The sequence below is a fragment of the Tamandua tetradactyla genome, chromosome 12, assembly GCF_023851605.1.
Source record: "Tamandua tetradactyla isolate mTamTet1 chromosome 12, mTamTet1.pri, whole genome shotgun sequence".
NCBI lineage: Eukaryota > Metazoa > Chordata > Mammalia > Pilosa > Myrmecophagidae > Tamandua > Tamandua tetradactyla.
In genome coordinates, this window is record NC_135338.1 from 25,133,725 (window position 1) to 25,159,296 (window position 25,572).

General features: G+C 43.0%; 2 protein-coding genes across 11 annotated transcripts in view; one reads left to right on the top strand and one right to left on the bottom strand.

Moving 5' to 3' along the window:
• Positions 1 to 15,012, top strand: part of PLEKHH1 (pleckstrin homology, MyTH4 and FERM domain containing H1) — a 67,117-nt gene extending 52,105 nt beyond the window's left edge. For 2 of the 3 annotated variants that reach the window (XM_077122793.1, XM_077122794.1), the window contains exons 16-29: positions 146 to 328; positions 691 to 799; positions 1,566 to 1,678; positions 2,303 to 2,479; positions 2,800 to 2,897; positions 3,394 to 3,571; positions 4,091 to 4,246; positions 5,381 to 5,481; positions 6,221 to 6,362; positions 7,495 to 7,637; positions 7,766 to 7,895; positions 9,861 to 9,947; positions 10,250 to 10,396; positions 11,400 to 15,012. In XM_077122793.1, coding sequence (XP_076978908.1) covers positions 146 to 328; positions 691 to 799; positions 1,566 to 1,678; positions 2,303 to 2,479; positions 2,800 to 2,897; positions 3,394 to 3,571; positions 4,091 to 4,246; positions 5,381 to 5,481; positions 6,221 to 6,362; positions 7,495 to 7,637; positions 7,766 to 7,895; positions 9,861 to 9,947; positions 10,250 to 10,396; positions 11,400 to 11,561 — 1,926 coding nt within the window. In that variant the 3' untranslated portion in view covers positions 11,562 to 15,012. Of the gene's footprint in view, positions 1 to 145; positions 329 to 690; positions 800 to 1,565; positions 1,679 to 2,302; positions 2,480 to 2,799; positions 2,898 to 3,393; positions 3,572 to 4,090; positions 4,247 to 5,380; positions 5,482 to 6,220; positions 6,363 to 7,494; positions 7,638 to 7,765; positions 7,896 to 8,168; positions 8,367 to 9,860; positions 9,948 to 10,249; positions 10,397 to 11,399 lie in introns of those variants that run through there. The other variant, XM_077122795.1, reaches the window with a different exon arrangement.
• On the bottom strand, positions 649 to 24,107 carry PIGH (phosphatidylinositol glycan anchor biosynthesis class H). Of its 8 annotated transcripts, none has more exons than XM_077122800.1 (5): positions 23,885 to 24,107; positions 16,305 to 16,514; positions 15,747 to 15,830; positions 14,176 to 14,285; positions 649 to 10,346 (listed from the first exon to the last, which is right to left on the bottom strand). In XM_077122800.1, the coding sequence occupies exons 1-4, from the start codon at positions 24,068 to 24,070 to the stop codon at positions 14,193 to 14,195; spliced, it is 573 nt and encodes a 190-aa protein (XP_076978915.1). In that variant the 5' UTR covers positions 24,071 to 24,107; the 3' UTR covers positions 649 to 10,346; positions 14,176 to 14,192. The 8 variants fall into 8 exon arrangements, 7 of the variants coding, with proteins under 7 accessions (XP_076978915.1, XP_076978913.1, XP_076978912.1 ...); XR_013160320.1 differs by lacking the exon at positions 649 to 10,346 and adding an exon at positions 12,685 to 12,946 and having other exon boundaries at positions 12,986 to 14,285; XM_077122798.1 differs by lacking the exon at positions 14,176 to 14,285 and having other exon boundaries at positions 649 to 10,837; positions 15,747 to 15,794.
• Between the last annotated feature and the right edge of the window lie 1,465 nt (positions 24,108 to 25,572).

The window sequence follows — 25,572 nt, forward strand, 5'->3', positions numbered from 1 at the left end:
CCATATACCTGTAGCTGCGATACTGTAATCTCCTCCTCCCCATCCTGTTGTCCTTTTCACTTTCATTTCTGTGAGCTTATGGGTTCAGAGAGAGGAGGTCCCTCCACAGCCCTCGTTCTCACTCATGGAAGGCTCCTATCCGCAGCGACCCCTAGGCTGCTTGCCTGTGCAGGATGCACGAATAGAGGAAGTAGATAGATCCTGTGACTCCGATGAGGACTATGAGGCTGGAGGAACCAGGAAGCTGCTTTCCTCACATTGCACCCTGGTGATCTACCCCCCAGAGCACAGCCCCACCTACCTCCTCATTGGCACCAAGCGTGAAAAGGTAAGGGAGGGAACTGTGCCATGGCAAGGGTTGGACCCGTGATGCCCGTCTTTCCTTCTCTCTTACCCCTGAGCTCCCCAAAATTCAAGATTATTTCCCTCTTGGGCACTTCAGCAACCAGTATTCTCTAAGTGGGATATTCCTAATATGAAATTACTCCCAGTGATCAACACTCTTGACTGGGGCCATGAGATAGGACTACAGGGTTGGAAACTTAGGTTCATATTCACTTCATCCTAAGTCTTTCTTCTTAAGAGGAAACCAAACTAGCTGAACCCCACCATGGGCTCATGGAACCTCCTTGGAGCTATTGCCGTTCTTCCCACCCCATCTCCACCGGATGGCTTTCCATCCCCTTCTAGGATACGTGGCTTTACCACCTCACAGTGGCTGCAGGTGTGAGCAGTGCCAAAGTGGGTACTGCCTATGAGCAGCTCATTGGAAAATTGCTGGATGGTGAAGGAGACCCAGGTAAGGAAGAGTGGCCATCACTGCTGGGGTTGGAGGGTGGTGGTTGGACGATGGTTGATTAAGAACCCAAAGACAGCATTATTGCACCTTGAAGCTGTTTTAAACATCTAAGCCACAGAGGGGAATTCCCATCCCAAACTCCAGGATCCCTCTGTCTCTGATCAAGATACTGAGGTGACCATGCTTTTCATCATGGGAGTTTGGGAAGCAGACTTTCCAGTGACCTGGGTAAATGCTTTATTCTGTTCAACCTATAGCTTTGCTGGCTAGACAGAGGATTGAAAAAGGAAGGTAGCTGGTTAATCTATAGTTAGAATTTGTTAATCAATAAATGAAGCCTAAATTGGGATCAGGCCAACCTAAACCTGGAGTGTTTTGGGGCCTTTATTTTGCTGTGGATACTCAGAGCACTGAGGAACTAACAGCACACAACATACACAACTCTTTACTACTCTTGAGGCTTATTGCAGCCTCTTACATCCAAACCTGCCACTGCCAGGAGGAATCATCCTCTGCTCACATACTCTTGTATTCAGATGCCCACAATATTGCAACCACATTGCAATCCTGCAAGCAAAGTGGCAGCTACTTTCCTGCATAGTCGTTCTCGTGTATGTCCTAACTCCACATCCATGCTCTGTGGATGATAAACCCTGCACTATAAACAGTTAAACCACTGTCTTCCCCATAAATTAAAGGGGTGCTGAAAGGTGAGTTCCTTCTCTACTGGTAATTGCTGCTGTCTCTGGTGCTGTGCTTTGGGCAGATTCCCCGCTCTGGAGGCATCCCATGCTGTGCTATAGCAAAGACGGGCTGTACACGTCCCTCACCACCCTGCCCTCAGAGGCCCTGCAGACAGAGGCCCTCAAGCTCTTCAAGGTAAAGTGGGCACAAAGCCCAGCCCCACTGGCAGGTGGCACCCACATGATGTTAATACTTAGGTGGAGGAGACCCATGCAGTTAGGAGTTGGCCCGCAGAGGAATCTGAAAAGGAAGATAAAGTCCCCCAGTTCCCTGCTGCAAGAATGTAGCCCCCCCCACTGGGAGGAGAGCTTCTGGAACGGAGGAAACTAGGTCTTTATGCATGAATCCTTGGGAGGCTCCAATGAAAACTCTCCCTTGAAGATTTCTCTCCCTCTATAGTTAACAGCAGGAAAGGCAGGTTTATGTTGTTGCTTCTGGATCTGAGAGATTCCAACCTATTTTAGAAGGCTCTTTGTACCTATCTGAATTTTCTGTTTGTTTATTTTTTTAATGGACATGTCTTGCTTATGCAGTGGAAACATTTTAAAGAAGTAATGATTCTATCCCACGGTTACCCCTCCCAGCAAACATCGACACTCACAAGCAGTGACAGGTGAACTTGAGCCTCCCTTGAACCCTGGGGGAATGGCCAGTCTGTTCACCTTCCCCTTGGAGTTGGAGACACCATTCCACTGTTATGGAGAGGGTGGTAACCGAGGGCGTTCAGTCTTCCTGTGCCTACCATCCCTTCCCTCCCAGTCCTGCCAGCTCTTCATCAACGTGCCTTTGGAAGCTGCCTCAGTGGACTACCATGTGTCCTTGGCCCAGACAGCACTGCAGGTCTGCCTGGTTCACTCTGAGCTGCAGAGTGAGATCTACTGCCAGCTCATGAAGCAGACTAGCTGCCGCCCACCTCAGAAGTACTCGCTGTTACAGGTGGGCATCCCAGGGGATGGATCAGCTTACAGGAGCTATTGGGAAGGGCTCCCCAGGAGGTGGGGAATGTGAAAGGAAGTGACTGGGCAGGTATCCTCAGAGCATTTCTTATGTCCCAGAGTTAAGTTGGTCAGTGGTCAGCCTCTGTGCTCAAAGCTGCCTCAGTACAGGTCTGTCCATGTGGTCCTTATGCACCATTCTGAGCCAAAGCCAACTGAGATGCTCATATGGTTGGGGGCTCTGGTTAGAGAGCAGTGCTTCAGAGAGAGTAGGTGGGCTGCAGAATCACATTCACCCGGTGTGTCTGTCCCCCATGGCAGTGCTGGCAGCTCCTGGCTCTGTGTGCCCCACTCTTCCTACCTCAGCATCACTTTCTTTGGTATGTCAAACAGCAGCTCCAACGCCATGCAGATCCCAGGTGAGTGAACATGATTTCCTCTGCCATACTAGCACTACTGACTGTGGCATGATTAAGAGGGATATGGGGACAGACCAAATGAAAAACCTTCAGATTGCCCCAGCCTTGAGATTTTCTGGGTGGTACATAGAAACCCCAACCATCATGTGTACATAGATGGGTTGTTGTGGAGCTCTGGCATGCTCGAGCTTCTCTACACCAAACCATACATCATGGATGTTGTGTGGGGCTCTCACATGAAGCCATATCCCCACCACCACCTCCCCAGTTTTCATTCTCTGCTGCCTGCAAGAAATATCCATGCCACCAGACCTGCAGCATAAGGGCCCTGAATGAACAAATGAACATCCCTAGAGTCTTTGGGGCTTTTTCCACAGCCTCTCACAGGTGGCACATTTGGTTCTGACTAGGTCTGGGTAGGGGACTCAGGATACCAAGGTGACAGGGAGGATGGAGTCCCTAGTATTCTCCTTTTCTGTCTCCTATGGTCTTTCAGAAATGAAACTGGCCAGTATGCCATCTATTGTCAGCGCGCAGTAGAACGGACTCTGCAGACTGGAGAGCGGGAAGCCAGGCCATCACGCATGGAAGTGATGTCCATCTTGCTGCGTAACCCCTTCCACCATTCCTTGCCCTTCAGCATTCCTGTGCACTTTGCCAATGGGACTTACCAGGTCAGGAGGCTGGGTGTGCTCACTCACTTGAGTCTTCTCATATCACTACCCATAGAGAATAGCGGTGGGCCAGATAGGTGCTAAGCCTTCTCAGGCTGGGCAGATTTTTAATAGGCAAGCAAGCAAAAGGTATGGGCTTAGGGTTGGGGGGGAGGGGTAGTATTGGTGCTAGTGTTGTGGGAGAAAAGTGCTTCACTCTTTGGGGTCCTGGAAGTAGATCTCTGAATCCATTGCATGAACAGGGAAGCTGAGACACTGACCAAGAAAATAGCAAAATCAAGGCATCCAAAGGATTGACATAAAGGAGAAACAGAGCTTATGTCTGATTCCGGTTTACAAGGGGGCAGAGTCACATACCTTAAGTACATATAAATACAGAAACCAGCTTTCTTTGGCCTCTTGTATTTGCCCTTGCCCTTTCAACCCATCCCTTCACCTCCTGTACTCAGACCCATCCACTGCCCCCATGAACTCATCTCTAGAAGTACACTCTGGGACAGAACACCTCTCCTCCTTCAGGTGGTTGGTTTTGATGGCTCCTCTACAGTTGATGAGTTCCTCCAGCGGCTGAACCAGGAGACAGGCATGAGAAAGTCATCCCACAACGGCTTTTCCCTCTTCACAGATGATCCTTCTGGCAGGGACCTGGAACACTACCTGCAGGAGAGTGTCAAGGTGATAGCCTCCCCATTAAGCTGAGTGATCCCCTCCTGAGCTACTTCTGGTATATTGGTGGTGGGAGAAAGAACTGTCTGGCAAGTGCCTGACTGTTCAGCAGCCTGTTTGGTGCTGGGCTCTAGGTGCTCCCACAGGTCTCATAAACACAGATGTATGATCAGAAGGGAAAGGGATAGTAATTCTGTGCCATCCTAAAATGGACCTGTACAGGCAGAGAAAAGCTGTGTGTCCATGTCTCTAGACTCAAGATCTCCATATCCCTGGCTCCCTTTGGTTGCTGTGCAGCCAGCAGCCAGTAAGTCAGGCAGGAGAAAAGCTGCTCCTCAGCTTTGTGTCGGCACGTCTCAGTAGTAGCCCCGAGTCTCCTGCCAATTATGTATGCACAATCATATTAGGTGGACATTGACTGCCTAGACCCACTAGAAATTGCACTGTATGCTGTACTTCACTTTTACTTTGTCTGCATGGCTCTGGCTATGCTTATAGTTCCAACCATATTTTAAGGAGGTAGATCCTTATGGTGTCTCTGTAAGTAAAGGCCCTTGAATGGGATTTAAGAAAGACCTATCTTGTATTATGGTCTGGGGTTAGTAACATGGGAGGATTAAATGTTTTCAGAACAATGTGCTGCAGTATACATGAAGGTATTTCAGCTCCAGTGTCAACTAGTATCTAGTGTAACAGTATGAAGACTTCTATAGTCCCTTACCATTGCTTGGAAAAACTATGCCACTTACCTTCTTTGTAAATTCCCCAGCCCCCATAATACTTTATTACACAGTAGGCCTCTGAGTATTTTTGTTGAAGAGGAGAATAGTGTCAGTGAAATGGAATTAGAGCCAGCAAAAGGCCATGTATTTGAGTGAGGACTGCTGTCCTCCGGGGAGTTCCCCTCAGATGTTAAGACCACTGGGGGCAGCATTCCTTGCTGGGCTTCCTCCACCTCATCATCTGTTTGTGGGGAATCGCAGGCAGCTCTGGCCCTGGGAGTACAAGGCCCCACAGGTCATCCTCCCAATGGGAAGACAGTCACTCACCTCTGCTCGTCTGTTCTTCCTGAGTCCTGCCCTGGCTAGACCTTGCTTCCCCTCATCAGGGGCTTTTGTGACTTTTTTCTTTTGCCTCCTTAAGATCTGTGATGCCATCTCCAAGTGGGAACAAGCCTTGAAGGAGCTGCACCCTAGGAAGTCCGAGGGCGGTACACGCATCGTGAAGCTGATATACAAGAACAGGTCCTAAGCACTGCCCATGGGTGGTGTCAAATGTGGGGTGCCAGTTCATCCCCTCCCCACTGGATGGCCTGTCCCAGATAGGCAGAGGGGCCCACAGATACAAGATTGGTTGGTGGTTCTTAGCTGCAGGCCCAGGCTGGCTCTGCTCCTGGTCCTGACACACTGGGCAGCCCTGGCTCTTAGTCAGCCTTCCCTTGTACTGCATGCACGCATGCACACACCCTCCCCTGAAAACAGATCAACCTCATGGGTTGCTTTAAAGGAGTGAAATTTTGCATGAACACCAAGTTTTAAAGGCTAAAGAATAAATAGCTGTTATATCAATTCCAGGAAATACAGAGGTAGACATCCTGACTTTCTATCAGTTTGAATGAAAATTTAATTCCAGATAAGTCTCCAGGCAAATGATTTCCATTAGTCTCCTAGAATCATAACTTATCCAGTTCCTTAATAAGCTATGATTCCAGGCTCCAGATTCCTTTTACCTAATTCAAAAATATAATTGTATCTTCAGAATTAACCACATGCTATTGTTGGTGTGAAATCTACATGGTCCTGTATCTGCTGTGTTGTACTTGATTAAATTTTTCTAGAGGTAATAGAAGAAAGGCTTACAAATAGTATTGAGTAGTTTTTTTTTTTTATTATTATTAATCAAGATAAACAAATTCAGAGAAAGTCTCATCCCTCTTTGGGATTCCAGCTGAGTCCTGGCCTCTTCTCATTCTCTTCCTAATAGGCTGTACTTTCGGAGTCACGTGAAAGGGGAAACTGAACGAGAGAGGCTGCTGCTTGCCTCCCAAACTAGTGGAGAGATAGTGGCAGGGAGGTTTCCGGTCAACAAGGAACTAGCTCTTGAGATGGCTGCCCTGATGGCCCAGGTAAGGTTCTCTGCAGGAACCAGGAGTGTCAGAATGCCATCTTTGGGTCCATGGTGGAATGCAGCACGTAGCTGGAAACACAGGAGATTCTGCAGATCATATGATGCCTGAGGAGAGGGTGGCCTTACTTTCCCTTGCTTTGGAGAGAAGGTGACTTATTACCCAGCAGAGCCTCTTACTGCAGATCCAGGCTAAGTGTAGAACAGTCGAGTGGGAATCCAGAGACCTGGGTTTGAGTCCTGGCCATCTTCTAGCTATGAAGTCTTGGGCATATCACTTCACTTATATATACTTTAGTTTTCTTCTCTGGAAAGCAGTCCGAGCCTGCCCCCACAGAGTTGTTGTAAGTATCAAATTAAATAACATGTGATAAAATTTGTGAACCCAAACATTTTAAGTAGAATTAGGAAGAGGAAAATGCATTTAGACTTGGACTCTTCTCCCTACCGCCTGTGGAAGAAAGACTGTCTTGCCAGAGGTATGTTGGACACTGTCATGATTCCCATCAGAAAGAATATGGGCCTACATGCTGAAGTGGGAGGGCAAATAATAGTTGATCTTTGTAGTAGTAAACATTTATTGAATACTCTATAGGAGGTGCTGTGCCAAGCATTTCACATGCTTTATTATTACACTTAAAAATGAGGAAATTGAAGCTGAAAGAATTTAAATAACTTGATTAGGGTCACAAAGATGATAAATGGTAGGGCTTGGATTTGAACCAAGTATCCAACTCCAAAGGCTACACCTGGGATACTGTTATACTCTAGGATCTGTAGCATCTTCAGTCCTAAGTCCCATATGTGCATGTTTTTATGGACTGGAAGCCGGAATTCCCACATTCCTTTCCCTTGTCTGCTACTAATTAATTGTGTGGCTTTGGATAAGGCACTTAACCTCAGCTGCAAAATGAGAGTTAGTATAGATAATCTCTAATATTCTTGCACCTTAAGGTTCTTTCTCTAGTGTCTATGAAATGAGACAAAGAGTCTCTTCACAAGTATATTTCACATCTAGTTACATCCCATCAATAAAGTAATGAATTAATGATTTATTTCACCTTTCCAGGAGTCCTCCTCTCCCCATCCAACTCCAGATTCTTAACTAGTCTTCCCATGTGCTTCTACCACAGGTAGAATATGGGGATTTGGAGAGACCTAACTTGCCAGGCCCTGGGGGCACACCCCCTGCCAAGGCTCAGCATCTTCTCCAGCAGGTCCTAGACAAGTTTTACCCAAGACGCTACAGACACGGGGTCCCCCCTGAACAGCTGAGGTAGGCTGCAGATTCCTGGGGCATGTCCCTGTGGGGTGACATGGATTGTAAAGTTGGGGGGAGGCTTCAGAACTGCAGTGAAAACATGTTGGCATTTCACTGGCATCATTTCTCTCCATCCAAATCAGACACCTGGCAGATATGCTGACTACAAAGTGGGCAGCACTGCAAGGCTGCTCCCCTCCTGAGTGCATCCGTATCTATCTGACGGTGGCCCGGAAATGGCCCTTCTTTGGTGCTAAGCTCTTTGCTGCCCAGGTAGGTGTCAATGGTTACAAACAGGAGGAGCATCCCATACCCTCAGGTTTGTTCTAAGTCTCTCTGGGAGCTTCCATGTTTGAACCAGTCCAGTCTGCAGCCCCTGCCTCCACACTAGCAACCACCAGGGGTCGCAATCTCTCCATTCATTTCTGGCATACTCCAGATTTCCATGGTCCAGAATAGAATTGTGATTCATTGTTTCGGGGCCAGAATTATTTATGGATGATAGTTATCTATCAATTATTGACTTCTCTCTCAATGCTACTCCAGAAAGAAGAGATAGGACCAACTAATTCACTTCCTCTCAAGAGTGGTTTCATTTGAGAAAAAGACAGAAAAATGTATAACCTAAACAAATTAGCATGGCTTAGCATGACACCCAGAGGAATCAAATTCTTCAAGCAACAGTTCATTTCACCTGCACGAAAGCCAGGTGGCCAACAGTAATTAAAGTTGGAACTTTCCTTACTGAGTGTCTGGTGTGCATGAACTTTATACATAATCGCTGTCTTCAAATCTGGGTCCTGATCCTGTTCTCTGAGGCTGCAGATCAGAAGTTGGACACTACAGATCACTCAAGGGACACTCATACACTCATTCATTCAACAAATAGTTTTTGCACTTCTAGTATGTGTTGGGCACTATTCTAGTTTGACGTTACATAAGGTGAGTGAACCAGACAAAACTTCCCATCTAGTAGGGGAGGCGCACATCAAACAACCAATCAAACTCTCTCTATAGAAGATGATAGATAGATAGATAGATAGATAGATAGATAGATAGATAGATAGATAGATGATAGATAATAGATAAGATAGATTTTTTTAATTTTTAAATTTCATTTTTTTTTACAAACTGTCACAAGTGTTATGAAGGAAAAGCATAAGTTGTTAAAAACATATAACAGAGATCCACTTAGCCTGGAAGGATGGAAAAAGTTTCTGAAAAGGTGGCATATCCATCTCTCTCTCAGCCTTTTGGGTAGGAGAGAGGTCTGGATTATCCTGCTACATCCCTGGCAGTAAAAATTAAGTCATTCTAGGAAATGCCCACCAAATAATCTTTTTTTTCGTTTGTAGGGCCTAACCCCATAAAATTGCATTTTGTATTATTTCTTTTATAGCCCCTAGGAAAGGGATTAAAGCAAGATGCACTTAAGCTAGGAGAGATTGTGGGCAGAATATTGTCAGCTTCAAAGAGCTAGCAGAAAACACCCTGGTCCCCATTCCCATCACAGACCAGCCAAGACTGGCCTGTATTTTGCAGTACAAAGCTTTCTAACCATACTGAGGCAGGATGGGTTCTCTAGAGAAAAAGAACCAACAGGATATATTTATTTGTATTAGATTATAAGGACTGACTCACGCACCATGGGAGCTGGCAAGACCAAATTCCATAGGGCAGGCTGCAAGCTGGAAACACCAATAAAGGTGATGCTCAAAACCTTAGTCTGATTCCCCAGGGAAGCTGGCTGGTTGGAAATTCTGGCAATAGTTCTGCTGAAGTTCATTCTGAAATCCTCAGTTCTGGCTTTTAGCACCTCCAACTTATCAAATGAGGAGATTCCTCATATTGCTGAGGGCAAACTCCTTTGTTAAAATTGTTGATGTAATAAACTGATTATAGATGTAAATCCCATTTCAGCATACCCTCACATTAATAAGCAGGCCAGTGTTTGACCAAATAATTGGACACCATATCTAACTAAGCTGACACATGAAACTAATTATAACACCCAGAGAGGGTCATGTAGGTGACCAGAGCCTCAAGGTCAGATGCCTCCTGCCATCAGCAGTCTGCTCTGTTTACCCCAATATGCTGTACAAATAGCATTTTCAAGATGAGAAAAAGGTTGGAAATTACTGCTTAGCAGACCCCTGGCTGTGCCGCCTTCCTCAGAAAGCTCTTAACAGTTTAGCATCTCAGGCTGTGGATGTCTGATGTGGTTTTATGTTTACCCAGCCTGCCCAGCTGTCTTCCAAGGAGAATACTCTGGTGTGGATTGCTGTGAATGAGGATGGCATTAGCATCCTGGACCACAACAGTATGGTATGGAGGGGTGAGGACTGGCTCCCTTCTCCTGAGCATTATCTTTTCTTCACTCTGGACTCAGAGGCCTGAGCTATGTGACCAGCATTTCCCTACCCTCACCCCCTACCCAAGCACAGCTGTCTCGTCTAGACACAGCTTATAAATATTCAAGATGTTGACTTACAAATTGTGACTACTGCAGAGCTCTCCTTTTCTGGTTAAGGTACCTGTGCCCCTTCGGGCACAGGTACAAGATGCTGGTTCTCTGGTCATGAGGCAGGTGGAAAGTTTCCCCAGAACTGACTGGCCCCTTTCCACAGCAAGTCCACGTCACTTACCCCTACTCTTCAGTGACGACCTTTGGTGGCTGCCGGGATGACTTCATGCTTGTGATTAGATCCATTCCAGACCAGAGCTCTGGAAAAGGCCACATTGACAAGTTGATCTTCCGGATGGCTGCTCCCAAGGTAAATCCAACAGCTGCTAAAACGTTTTACTCAGATCTGGTATGATGTGATAGGCTTGGAGCTTAGAGGGGAAATGGGTTATGATCGTACTCTCTAGAAGGGCCCAGTCCCAAATAAAGTTCTTGGCCTAAGTATAATGAATATCCCACAGGATTTAGGTGGAGTTGCATCTCAGTAGTCCCTTTTGAGCTGGTGGAGGGACTAGTTGGGGAGGGAACTAATTCTGGCGCAGCTACTACTGTCCTCTTTATCTTTTTTAGTTCTCTGACGCTCTGGCACCATCAGGCCTGAGTCAAGTGCCCATTTTCTTTTCCTTTCAGTAGGCCCAGGGACTGGACCAGCTTCCCTTTTAAGAGTGCTCTCACACTGTCCTTGGGTTCTGGTGTCCCCAACACTTGTCACAAAATGGGAGTCTCCACAGTGCTCTCCCTTCTTTGTGGTCTAGAAAACAAGCACAAAGACCTCTCTTGTTTTAAGGGCTATATTCCTACTCAGCACTGGAAATGCTGACTAGAAATGTTGACTAGCAAAAACGACAATTACAAAGGCTCAGAAACATAAGTTCTGATTTATAATTCCTGATTCTCTTCTGAGAAACTAGAAACCCTGTTCTTTCCACTTTTAATTCCAAGGTTGGAGTATGATAAACCTCCTCCTTTTAATACCACTTATGCTATAGGAGGGGATATATACACTCCTTCCTCCAAAAAAGGGCCCCTTTCCATGGCTGTAGAGACAACCAGAGCAGAATGGTTGGTCCTTTTCTTGTCTGGAGAGTACTATGCATCTCAGAGGACCTCAGACCAATAGACATCCATTTCACTGAGCCTCTAAACCAGAGTAATGACCCTCTTTGGATATTTTCTCCCAGGTAGTTATATAAGAGATGAGAACATGAAGCCCAAAAAAAGGTTATGCATTCAACAAAACAGCCAGTAAGTGAGAAAGCCAGTATTCACACCAAAGTGAGCTCAATTCCTTTGTTTCTCTGTCCCCTACTTAGATTGCAGAGGCTTCCTTCATCATGGCCAGCTACATGAACCATTGCTCTGCAACTCTGAGGTCACCTACCAACCCACCTGCTGCCCGCCAACTATGGGAACTGGATGGACAACAGTTCTTTGCTTCTGTTCCACATGCTACCAAGGGGCCAATGCTACTGTGAAGATTTCTCCTTCCCCTTTCCCTATGACCACTAGTGCCTCTAGATTAGATATATATTTCCTGGGGTAGCTATACACTACTGTGATGGGTCTAACTCACTCCCTCCTTGGTTTGATCTGTGAAACGTGTGAGAATTTCAGTGTTCATGAAGCCTTCATTCTTGGGGCCTTTATAATGTTTCAGGGCCCAACTTTTAAAAATCCAAACCCAGTGATTACTCTTCTTTTTCCTATAAGAATCTGGCTGCTACCAGATTCTAGACATAGACAGGGATGGGCCATTGTTACTGAGGGCACCAGTGCTGTAAGGCAGGGCTTTGTATACTGATACTCTCAGGGAGGCTAATGTTTTTATATTGTATATGGTTGTTATGTGGGGACTTATACTTGAAGTTTTCCCAACATTCTGGAACACACCAGACTAAACTGTCCAGCACACCTGAACTCTGACAAAAGCCTAAAACTGGACTTCTTTTCCCTAATGGGAAAGGTATTGGCTTAAAGTGTTGACAGGGCTGGAAAAAAGTAATAGGCTTGCCCTTGCCCTTAACTGATAAATAGACATACGTAGTGCCCTTACAAAGCAGTGGCTCCTTAATATGCTATTGAAACTGTTCTCGCAACACTAGACTGTAAGCCAAACTCAGTACTACACACTGTCCAAGTAAGGGAAGGGGTTGGGTCCAATCTGACCTTTCCCTGTCTCATTTTAATGATATTAGACAGGACTCAGTGAAGGCTGTGCTCACTACTGTAAGAGAAGGTGGCTATCATTTGTTTCCCTGTTCTTTGAAAACCAAGCAAATGTATTCTACTTTTTGCTGCAAATTGATGCCACTGAAGATAAGTCAGGAACACAGAGGACTCCTCTAGGCTTGTGGACCAGGATTTGTTTCTTAAGACTTCTGGCAAACTTCTGCTGGGAATTAGTTTGAGGACAAAAGGCACATAAGTGATATCTGTTCTAGCCTAAAAGTGTCAAATGAAAAACATGGAAAATTTCTTCCACCTTTTGTATTCCTGATGACACCAAAATCCACTCCCCAACCCCTACCTTCTACTTGAGAGGAAATGATCCTTGTTTCCACCCTCCCTTAACAGAAAAAAAACAGAGTTCAAACTCTATTTTTTAACAATTGGGAAACTGAGCTTTATTTCATGGCTCTAAGACAGTCTTGCCATTTGTCAGTAAAGTGCTGAAAACTGGATGAGTTCAGCAGTATCCAAGAACCAGGCCTCTTACCCCAACTATGTATGTTTCTTGCACAGTGCCAAAATGCAAGGCTGGAACTGGTTTATCTGAACCGCTCAGCTACTAACTCTTTAAATTGTTCACCATTGTTCACTCTTTAAACTGACAAGAATGATGAAAAAAGCAGATCAGAACCTCTGACTGACAAGAATGATGAAAAAAGCAGATCAGAACCTCTGTCTGATTTTTGTAAATCTTAACTGAATTTGATTTTGCAAGACAGGCAGTTTTACAGCCATCTCCCATTTCCATTCCTGCCTCCTCCCCTCAGGATCTGTTAGTCCTGAGGAAGGATCTGTTAGTCCTGAGGAAGGAAGTTAGATCCTGGGGATCTAACTGAGCTATTTCTACCTCGAACAGGTCACATGTACCACAGGCTCCTGGATAACTGTTTCTCTAGGGCTGATGCAGAAGGCAGAGATTATATAATATACAGAATTTATAATATCCTGAGTATCTCTAGGACCAATGAAGAGAGTGTTTTCTGCCTGAGAATTAACAAAAATTAAAAAAAAAATTCCAAGAGTAAGCAAGAACAGAATTGTTTTCATAGTGAATTTAGGGGTCAAGCTATTTTCCCACCCTCTCTCCTACTAACCCTTCAAGAATCCTCCCATAGAATAACTTTACACAGAAGAAGTGCCTTTAAACAAAGCTTTCTATAATTGGCTTGTTAATCCTTTAACATGAGTCCAGTGTCTGGAAACCAGAGTCAAATTTCTGTCTGGCCTCATCTCATCCCTCTTGCAAAAGCAGCTCTTGAAACCACAGACAGTGCTGAATAACAGAACAGTATTAATGTGCTTGACATCCATGACTGAAATGCCATGATCATGTCTGTCAATAAAAAGCAGCTGATTGTGAACCAGGCTATTACTTGTATGTTTTGGAAGAACATTTATTAAGTCATCATAAATTAATCCTGTACAGAACACAGGAACTAGGTAGACAGAAACTAGTCTTTTATATAGGGCACTTCCTTATACAGTTTTAAATTAAACCTTTCTCAAGAGATCTGATATCAGTTTCTTAGTGTCTTGATTCACAAATTTCAACAAAAAAGTAAACAATGTGCTTAGAAATTTCACAAAGTGTTCTTTGCTGATGGTGCTTTGACATATCGTTTAAGGTTTCCTCTCAGTTGGTAAAGTAGACAAAAACCTTACAAGGGAAACACTAAAATACACAGAAGTACTTTGCTCAACATCACCCGAGTTAGGTTTCCCAGTCACCTACTCTATGGCTCTGAGATCCACTGTATCCATCCCAGTTTCTAGGACCGTGTCCACCTGATGGTTTAGAATACAGAAAATAAACCAGCCACTATGGCTTAGGAGTCATCTCCCATGGAAGACAATACTGGCCTTCTGAATGCTGGCACTCAGGGGCTTGTTGATGTGCTTTTCTGGTGTGCCAGGATCTCCTGGCAGCTCCTGTACACTTCAATCAAGCAGTCCAACCGGGGCTTGGCACTCTGAATCCAAAAGGGAGAGATTTAGAGTCAAGATGGACATAAAAGAGTGCTTAGTTGTGCTGTATCCATGTGCAAACTCAATCTTTCATCCACATCAAGGGGTATAAATGGCACAGGTGTGAGCTCAGAGAGGGAGAAAGTTTAGGCCTCACAGCACCCCAACTAAGGCCCACAGCCAGCTGCGAATTGTGTGAAAAAGAAGCTCAATGGACAGGGTCTTGTTCTTTCTAAATTTCACTACTTCCATCTCTTAAGAGCAAGCAAAAGGAGTAACAAGTGACTTTCAAGAAGTGTCATAAGCTATGGTATAACCCTCAGAGACCAGAAGGTCGGGTTAATATATAAATAATGAAAAATATTTTGTACAGTGAAATGTAACAATCAAAATCAAAAGAAAAACTACAGAATGGGGAAAATGTGAAAACATTTAATAAAAGCTTGCTACCCCAAAATATAAAGGTTTGTTGCAAACATATCATCTAGATTCCACCTGACCAAGAGAGCAGATGAATAGTTTAAAACAAGAGGAAATAGGAAACACTTAAAAGGAAGTATGAAGAGTCTGTCACTGAAAGAGATAGACATATAGTAACTTTAAAATGCTTTTACCTACATTTAAACTAAAAACTAAATCCACTGTTAGCCAAGGCTGTAGTAAAACAAGTAAAAACTGCCAATAGCATGGTAATTATCCAATCTCTGAAGCCCAAGCTTAACCTTTATAAAATCCTATAAAATTATTCATAAACTTTAATAAAATAATTGTAATTTTGAAACTAATGCAAACGCATTTTTTTCTTTTCTTTTTTTTTTTTTTTTTTTTTTTGCCTAGCTTCTTTAAATCTTTTCTGAAAAAGGAATAGCGATGACTGAGGGTTAAATGAATACATAAACATATACCTATAAAGAAATTTATTTAATCATGTTTATATAGGTAGTTTTTTGTAAGAGAATAACAAAATAATCTAGACACCACTTAAAAAGCTAGCAATGGAGTGGCTAAATAAAGTGATACTTCAACATGATTGAATCCTATATAGATATTTGAAATTATAAATCCTATGGTTTTAGAAGCATGAAAATGTGCATTATATGATTTAAAAAGCAAAATTCAAAATAGAGTAAAACTCATGTAGATCAATGACACCTATGTAAAACTGTATACTAATCGACTAAAAGTCAAAGTAGATGAACGGTGATTTAGGGCAGAAGTTGCTATATATTTGATGATTTTTTTCTCTAAAGTTCGTATGTGTTCATAATATTTCTGAACCTGTATTTGCCTAAAGAGGAACTTCTAAATAACTAAAATCCTAATTCTCACTAAAAACAGCTGTATCCTCAAATACAACAAAAACTTACATTCCTACTGAGCATAAGTAGCAGTGAATGTGCAGAAAGGGGGGAAGGAAGAGGATTTTTGGGGGGAAAGGAGATTTAAGAAAAGTGCTCTGTGTTTACCTGGAAGACAGGTACTACTTGGGATATCCCATGTGGTTCCACTGGATCCTTCAATAAAATGCAGAGGTAGTAAATCACCTTCTGCTGTAAGAAAATAAACCAAATAGCAGAAGTCTAAGTGAAACTCATTTTGGTTTCTTTTTCAAAGCTCGTTTATAAATGGTTGTTTCTAAGTAGTAGAATACCTGATAGCCTTTAAGTGGGGGAGAAGTTTATTCTCATTCTTTAAAAGAAAAACAAACAAAAAACACGTGATTTTTTTTGTTTTTGAAGCTGGGCTAGAGATTAAAGTTGAAGTGCTGATTCCCTATCCATGAAAACCTGCTGTCCCTCTTTAAAACTAAAGTCACTTATCTTTTTGGTGTAAGATTCAGTTTTATGGTTTATAGACATACAACCAAAAAGAAAACACCACATGTACTAGAAGAGAAGGGTCTTCAAGTTGAATTCTGTGACATCAAATACTTTCAAAAGTATTAAGACTCAGTTTAAATCCAGAATCACTCCATGGGCTACCTCCTCTAGAGAGGCCTTTAAGACTTACCAGTAAATACTCACCATGTAAATAGCCTCGTTAATGACAACATCCTTCACCTTGCTCATCTCAATGAAGGTAGTGCTTTCTTTGCCTGAGGCATAGGAAGAAGTCATCTGGATGCCAAGGGAATCAATGATTAACAGAGTCTCCTGATCTATCTTCACAAAATGGAGGTAACCAAGCAGGCCTAAGAGGGTGATGAAGATGGCAGCAGAGAGGATCATGCTGTTCTGAAGAGAGAGCCAGACATAGGCAGTAAGATTACCAAGTGGTCACCTGCATTTTCTGCTGTATTACAAGTCAACTCTAGGGGGGTAAGAAAAGGCTTGGTAGGGGTGAAAGAAAGGCAAAAAGCCTTTGTTCTGCTGTGGGTTGAACAGATGAAAGGAACATGCATAGTAAAAGGAAGAATCACTTTTATTTGGGCTCTGCAGTGCCATGAAATGTATATATTGAAGTAGATCCAGACAACTTTGAACAGGATAGGTCTATGGAGAACCTTCATCAACAAAATGTCCACCATCACATCAATCTCAAAGAGTTTTCCAAAAGTGCAACTTGAGGTCCCAGATCTTTTCCTCTCACACACCTTCATCAGAATATATAGTGCAAAATCAGACTGAATTGTAAGTGCTTAGCACAGTGTAGCAGATGTTACTCATCACCTTCTCAACAGCCTAGGAGAACTTGGCATGAGTCATAACTGGTTTAGGACTGGGGGCAAGACAGGACTATGGCTAATGAGATGTGAGGGGAGGTCAGCTCGAGGGGATTCTGGAACATTTAATAGATTTTAAAAAGAGATCTAACATTGTACACTTTGGATAATGACATGGTTTGTGAATATATAATACATATATAATGAAATTGCATTACAATTTTTAAAAATTTAAAATTAAAAAAAAAAAAGATGTAAGGAAGAGAAATTTCCTTCATCATGAAGTTGTAGTGTCTGGAACTACTACAGCCTCTGCCAAACCATGAGGAGAGCTAGGCTGAGAAAAGTAGAGTATCCTGAAAATGAAAGGGCAGTAATTTGAAAAGAACCAGGGTCAACTGAGCTGCTTAGGTAATCAACTTTGGTATCCTCCTATCTCTGGACTTCTTTTTTTTGTAAAATAATAAAGGTCCTCATAATTTAAGACTCTTTTAGTTGTTTTGTTACTTACAACTGACTATGACTAATGGATGTGACAAGGGCTCAAAATCAGTAGCTATTATTTGTTCCCTTGATCCTAAAATATTTACAACCTTTCAACATTTCTAAAGTTGAAATGTATTTTTCGGTTGATGTGTTTATGTAGCATTGTTTTATCTTTTTTTCCAAAAAGCAATTATTTAAAAGGATGACACATGTGCTAGTTTGAAAGTGTTGTGCACCCCAGAAAATTCATGTCCTTTAATTCTGATTCAATATTGTAGGGTGGAAATCCATTTGCTCAGATTATCTGCACACAGATGTGGCACTCCCAGTTGTGGGTGTGTCCTTCTGATTAGATTATCTCTGTGAAGATGTGGTGTGCCCAACTGAGTGAGTCCTTTTGGTTAGATGGAGATGTGATTCCACCCATTCAAGGTGGATATTTGATTATTTTACTGGAGTCCTTTAAAAGGGGAAGCATTTTGAAGAAACCTCAGATGCAGATGCTTGGAGAACAGTTGCTTCAGAGCTGACAGTCATGGCTGTTTGGAGATGCCTGAAGTGCTGACAGAGCAGATACTAGAGACAGGCAAAGAGAGAGAGAGACGTCACCAGCTGCCTTCCCATGAGATGCTAAGCAAGCCAAAAACCAAAGTTTTGCTTCTGGAGGAGCTAAGTGAAGGCTGACAGATGCTTAGAGAGGAAATCACTGGCATCAGAAGCTAGAAGAAACAGAACCAAGAGCAAGGACCAGGAGATGCCAGCCACATGCCTTCCCATGTGGCAGACATTGGCCTTTCCTGAGCCAATGTATCTTTTCCTGGATACCTTAGACATTTTTCCGGCCTTAGAACTGTGAACTTACTAATTAATAAATTCCCCTTTTAAAAGCCATTCTATTTCTGGTATATTGCATTCTAGCAGCTTGAGCAAACGAACACAGTACACAAAACAATCGCCGGTGACATAGAATCAAAGAGATTCAATAATTTGTGACTGTCATTCCTTGAGGGCAGGAAGTTCTTAAACTATTCCTTGTAACTTTCTAGTTCTGCACACCTAACACATTGTTTTAGTTTGTTAATACTGCTAGAAACGCAAAATACCAGAAATAGGTTGGCTCTTTTTTATTTTTCATGGACAGACACCAGGAAATGAACTTGGGTCTCTAGCATGGCAGGCTGGAATTTAAAAATTTCTTTTATAAAAGGAATTTATTAAGTTATAAGTTTATAGTCATAAAGCCATAAAAATGTCCAAATTAAGGCATCCAGAGACAGATACCTTGGCTCAAAAGAGGTCAATCTGGGAAGACACATGGCTGGCATCTGCTGGTCCTTTGGCCTCTGGTTTCAAACAGCTTCCCTGGGGGCATTTTCTTACTCCATCTCCAAAGATCTTTGTCTGTGTCAACTCTGAAGCTTTTTCAAAAATGGTTTCCTCTTAAAGGACTCTAGTAAGTGACCCACCTTGAATGGGTGGAGACATATCTCCACAGAAACCACTTAACAAAATGTCCCACCCACAGCTGGGTGGGTCACAAATCCATGGAAACCACTTAATCTGAAAGATCTCACCAACAATACTGAATCAGAATTAAAGAACATGGCTTTTCTGGGGCACACAACAGTTTTAAACCAGCACATTCCACCCTCTCGACCCCCAAAAGACATGTTTTTCTATTTACAAAATACATTCTACTACAATATCAAAGCCTTAAACTATTTCAGTAACAATACAAATACAATACAAAGTCAGGGACAGTATAAAATCTCATCAAAGTTAGTTACAGGCATGGTCTATCCTAAGGCAAAATTGTTCTCTGACTGCTGACCTGTGAAACTCTGAACAAGTTACCTGCTGCCAATATACGAAACAGGGACAGGCATAGGACACATATTCCCATTCCATAGTGTGCTACTAGAAGGAAAACAGGGGTCAAAGGTCCCAAACAGTTCTGGAAACCTGCAGGGCAAACTCCATTAGATTTCAAAGTCTGGCAGTCATTATCATCAGTGCTTTAGAAAGCAGCAGTCCCACCCTTTCCAAGGGTGTGGTAGTTTGCTGGCTGCTGGAATGCAATATATCAGAAATGGAATGGCTTTTAAAAAGGGGAATTTAATAAGTTGCTAGTTTACAGTTCTAAGGCTGAAAAAATGTGCCAATTAAAGCCAGTCTATAGAAATGTCCAATCTAAGGCATCCAGGGAAAGATACCTTGGTTCAAGAAGACTGATGAAGTTCAGGGTTTCTCTCTCAAGTGGAAGGGCACATGGTGAACATGGTCAAGGTTTCTCTCTCATCTGGAAGGGCACATGGCGAACATGGCATCATCTGCTGGCTTCTTCTCCTGGCTTCCTGTTTCATGAAGCTCCCCAGGAGGCGTTTTCCTTTTTTATCTCCAAAGGTCTGGCTGATAGACTCTCTGCTTCGTGGTGCTGCAGCATTCTCTGCTCTCTCTGAATTGCTCTCATTCTCCAAAATGTTTCCTCTTTTATGGGACTTCAGAAACTAATCAAGACCCACCCAAATGGGTGGAAACATGTTGTCACCTAATCCAGCTTAACAACCACTCTTGATTAAATCACATCTCCAGGGAGATGATCTAATTACAGATTCAAACATACAGTATTGAATAGAGATTATTCTGCCTTTACAAAATGAGACTTTGATTAAAACATGGCTTTTCTAGGGGACATACATCCTTTCAAACCAGCAAAAACGGCCTATGCAGTGGTCCTCCTCTCTCCAAATGCTGGGATGAGGGTTTCAACCTTGGGGAACTTTGGGGAGACCACATTTTTCTCAGCTTCACCCTCTCCAATCATTGGGGCAGCACATGGGTTCTCTGCCATTTCCGGGGCACACATTCAACCCCCTCAAAACAATGGGGAGGCAGCAAGTCTCCCCAATCCCCAAGGAATGTGCCCCATCCTCTTCAAGGCCTGGGGCACCAAAACTCTTCCTGAACATAGAGGTGGAAGCCTCGCCTTCTGCCTTCAGGGTAAACTCACCCTCTCCAAGTGCATAGATGGGTCCATTCTGCTGGCACAAGGTTTCTTAGCATCCTTCAATTTGTTCCTCTTCTGTACCTTTAGCCAATACCGTCAGTGGTTTCGTTTATACAGATCCCACAACACTCTTGTTGGTTTTCTATGCAGTATACTGGGTTCATATCCATCAGACAATAGGACTTTCCACAAATCCTTTCTGGATAACCATCTCCAATCCTGCTTTGCCATGTAATTGGTGACTGGTTCCCAGTTTGGTTAAGTTCTCATGTGAGGCACTATTCTCTGGGGTCTCCCTTTCAGGGAGTCCTGAATTTTCCAAACATCAATTTCTGGTTTCTTTGTACCCTGAAAGTTCTCAGCTAATCGCTTACCTGACATTTCACTATAAGCTGCAAGGAGAAGTAAAGCTGCATTTTCCACATTTAGTTTGAAATTTCTTGAGCTAACTATACCGACTCGCCACTTTTAAATTCTGCCTTCCTTCCAACACCAGTAGTCAATTTTGCTAAGTTTCCTGCCATCTTAAATCAAGGGTCACCTTCCTTCCAATTTGCAATCACACATGCTTTATTTTTGTCTAAGGCCTTATAAGAAGTATCTTAAGAGTCCACATTTCTACCAACAGTCTCGTCAAAGCATTCTAGGCCTTTTCTATAAGCACCTCATAATTCTTCCAGAATCTTCCCCTTATCCATTTAAAAAGCCATTCCAACATGTTTGGTATTTGCAAATCACAACATCCCACCTCTCTGGTACCAAAATCACTTTTAGTTTGTTGATGCTACCTGAAATGCAATACACCAGAAATGTATTGGCTTTTATAAAGGGAATTTACTCAGTAACAAATTTATAGTTCTAAGGCCATAAAGATTTCTAAACTAAGGCATCCAGAAAAATATACATTGACTCAAAAGAGGCCAATCTTGGAAAACACATGGCTGACATCTGCTGATCCTTTGGCCTCTGGTTGCAAACAGCTTCCCTGGGGGCATTTTCTTACTCCATCTCCAAAGATCTTGGTCTGTGTCAACTCTGAAGCTTTTTTCAAAATGGTTCCTTCTTAAAGGACTCCAGTAAGCAACCCAACTTGAATGGGTGGAGACACATCTCCATGGAAACCAGTTAACCAAAATGTCCTACCCACAGTTGGGTGGGTCATGAATCCATGAAAACAACTTAATCAAAAAGTCCCACCAGCAATACTAAATCAGGATTAAAGAACATGGCTTTCCCAGGGTACACAACAATTTCAAACCAGCACACAAATAATAAGTGCAAACTATTCTATCTGACTGACATCAAGCTAGGATTTTTTTTTTTTTTTTACATTTTCTAAAGAGTTGTAAACAAAAACAAGAAATAAAGAATATGCAGCAAAGACAACATGGGGCCCCCTGCCTAGGCCTTTAAAACAAAAGTCTGCTGACTCCTGTGCTAGATAATTGCTTGTTACCTAATGAACGGAGGATTTGTTGCTGTTCTCCAATGACTAAGAAATACCTACTTTGAGTTAATTACCCTCCTGGTATCTAGTAGTATCTTGTACATACTCTGAACTGAATAAGATTATGGAACAATAGAAATAAAATCCACTCCTGGCCCTTATAGATTAAGTAGAGGCAAGGCTACTACACACAAAATATTTTAGAAAATACCATGATACTGACTATAAATGCCAAAAGAAGGTGTAAAAGAGAGAGATTAAAATGCACTGAAATATCCCATGAACACTTCCAAGGGAGCCCAATTTAACTGGCTTAGAGGAGGTAGTGGTGGGTAATGACAGATATACTTAGTTGGAAAGGAAGGGGAAAGAACATTACAGGTTGCAATAAATTGGAAGGGAAGAAGGAATGGAAGAACAGTAAAGGTTAGGAGATTTGATCCAGGCTTTCTAATAAAGTAATCCCTGCACAAAACTTCATTGCTACCTGCATTTTTTCCTACATCCTATTATTTTTCTGTCTATAATCCCAACAATTCAATATTCATTTGGGCTGGGGTTAAGCTACTATAAGTCGTTTTGAACAAATTCCTGCAATCAGATTTTTTCTCACTCCTAATGCCTACCAAGATTTATTACTCTGAGGAAAAGTTTTCAATAGGAGGAAAGATAAGAAATTTCGGTACACAGAGCCCTTATGAAGTGTTGGCAGTAGAGTGTAAAAGAAGTGAGGCCACTGAGTCCTAGGCAGGCAGTTGATGGGGCAAAAAATGTGATACAACAGAATGAGAGAAAAGAGTATAAAAGAGAGCTGGCATAAAAACAACTTTCTCCTATTTTAAAAATGTGTCTAAGATCACTCTTTCCCATGGAGGGGGCAACATAATATATTGGAATAAAAAAAAAGAGTCTGAGTCTGACACCCCTGGGTTTGAATCCCAGGTCTGCCACTTTCTAGATTTATGACCTTAGTTATTATTCTTTCTGAGCCTTGGTTTTCTTCTAAGGTTGAAGTCTGACATTCAGTAAAGCACTTGGCATTCAATGGGCATTATATCTGTTCCCCTTTCACCACATAGCTAGAACTCAAGCTAGCAAATTAACTATATCATAAATTAAATCTTTTTTTTTTTTTTTTTTTTTGCGGACTGTCCTGGCAATTCATTCATTTGTAGCATCATTTCAGCTGACATGAACAAACTTTTAGATAAAACTTGATACAACTCAGGGCAGTTGTAATTCTGCACATATCTATGCTAAAATTATCATGCTCTGAAATGTGCTTTAATGGCAACAAAAGCTAACGGACGCAGTAATGGGGACAACATTTATATTACAGAAGTAAATAGTCTTGCTGTTCTTAGCTCTGATCAAATGACTCCCAGAATAACATATTCAATGCAGGGTACTACCTGGAAAACCAGAACTCAACCTGAGAAGAGCAATTTGGATCATTTCTTTGAATGCTGTAACAGTTTATTGTATTTGACCCCAGCATGACAGACATTAATTACATTTTAGAGATGTGAAAACAGGCTAAGAGAAAATAGGAATACACACACATACACCGAGAAGCAGAAACAGTTTCTGGAAGACTATACAAGGTTTTGTTAACTCTAAGGACTGGAAGTGATGGATGAGAACGATCCGCTTAAGTTTTCTGAACACTTGGAATTAAATTTCTATGAGCATTACGACACACAGTACATGGAAGTTCAAGTTTTAGGCTGTCGTGCCAAGACTAGATGTATGCTGGATAGAGCCACAGAGCAGAGGAGAAACCCATAAGAGGCAGAATGTACCCGAGCAAACTTCACTAAACGAAATGAAAAGAGCTGTCCAGCAATGCAGTGGCGCCCCCAGAAACCAATGAGTTCCCGCCCATCGTCCCTACTACAGTAGTTGGGGTACGATGAGAGGCCGCGGCTCGCCCACCAGACCAAAGGCCTTCGAAACCTGAGCACCCGACTCCGAGGGCCCGGATGGGCTGACCGGCCATTACCTCGCAGAGGGTGAAGAGGCCGTAGGCCGCCAGCCACACGCTGCAGGTGACAGCGGTGAGCGAACGCAGCGAAAGCCGAGGGCAGCTGAGGCAGAACTCCCGGCAGGAAGGGGAGTAGTAGCGGAGTTGCAGGGCCAGGCGGCCGCCGCAGATATCCGAGAAACTCCGCTCGTCCTCCATGGCCATCGCAAGTCGACTCCCGACACACTTCGGGAGAGCGCCGTCAGCCACGCCCCAAGACACGTTCCGCGCAGCCGCAGTTCCGCGCGATGCGCTGTGGCGGTATCTCTTCTACAAAATCGTGTGGGGTCGGCATCTCTGCGGCAGATTGGGAGTGCTGACATCAAACTTACTTTTGCCCGAGAAGTCGTTCTATCTCTAAGCCAGAGTGCACCCCAAGGAGACAGTCCACAAATATTCATTCCATTGATTCATTCAGCACATATTTAATGAGCACCTGTTGCGTGCCTGTGAGTTCTAGGTGAGGAAGATACAGTGATGAACAACATTGACAGCTATTCCTTCCTCAAGTAGCTTCCTTCTTAGTGAGAGGAAACAATATGGAAATAATTTCAGAGAGTGCCATTGCCAATAATGTGATGGAACGTACGGGTGGGCTCGGGAATTTAAATAGGGCAGTCAAGGAACGTCCCTGTGAAATAGAGGGCATAGGAGCTAAAACAGCGAGTCAGGTTCGGGTCTGGACCCGCAAGAGCGAATTCACCAAGGCTGGGAACAACGTTGGCTTACTGAAGACTGTAAAGGCCGGAGAAGCTGATGGGTGGGGAAAACAGTTGAAATTTAAAGAATTAAGTAGGGGTGAGATCTAGAGGATCTTGTAGGCCCTCGTTAAGGAGTTTGGGTTTCACTGCTTAGGATTTCTCTTCCAAACCCCAGAATGGAGACATTCACAAATCCTGGCTGAGGTAGGCAGCCGGGGCGGGGGGGGGGGGGGGGGGGGGGGGGACGCAGAGGGCGTGGATAATAAAATTTCTAAACTCTTAAGTAATAAAATCCTCTGGGTTCTCTCCTCTAACCGATATTACGCAACAGCAGGGCTTTGTGGCCCGTAAAACCGTTATGATAATTCAGCCCTGAGACAGCATCATGGATAATGAATTGATCCCCTTGTGCATGAAGATAAACGGTATAAAGTTCTCACCAGCTTTAAGTCTTTCTAATGCAAAACAGACTCATCCTCATCCAGGGTTTTGTTTCCTCCTTTTTTTTCTTAATGATTTTCTTCAAAGATCGCTTTGTTTTTCCAGCTTTATTTCTATGCCCTGAATCTTCTTTTTCTAAGTCATTCTGATAAAACTTTATTTCAAAATTAATTTTTAAACATTTTTATATTGTGAAATATAACGTATGTACAAAAAAAAGCAATAAATTTCAAAGTGCATTTTAACAAGAAGTTATAGAACAGAGGCTAAGCCATTCGATTTTTATCCGTCCTGCCAGTACTCCAGACCCTTTTGGAGCCTTGAGAAACTTTAAAGAGAGAAACTCCTTCCAGTTCCAATCCAGACAACTGATGTGAGCGGATCATCAAGGAGTAAGAACAGACTGGAAATTTAGTTCAGCGGTCTGAGTCCCCTAGACCAAGGCTGGAAGGCCAGAGTCTCCCTTCCAGAATGATCCCCCTTGGTCTGACCTCAACACCTTTCTGGTATTTGGGTACCATTCTG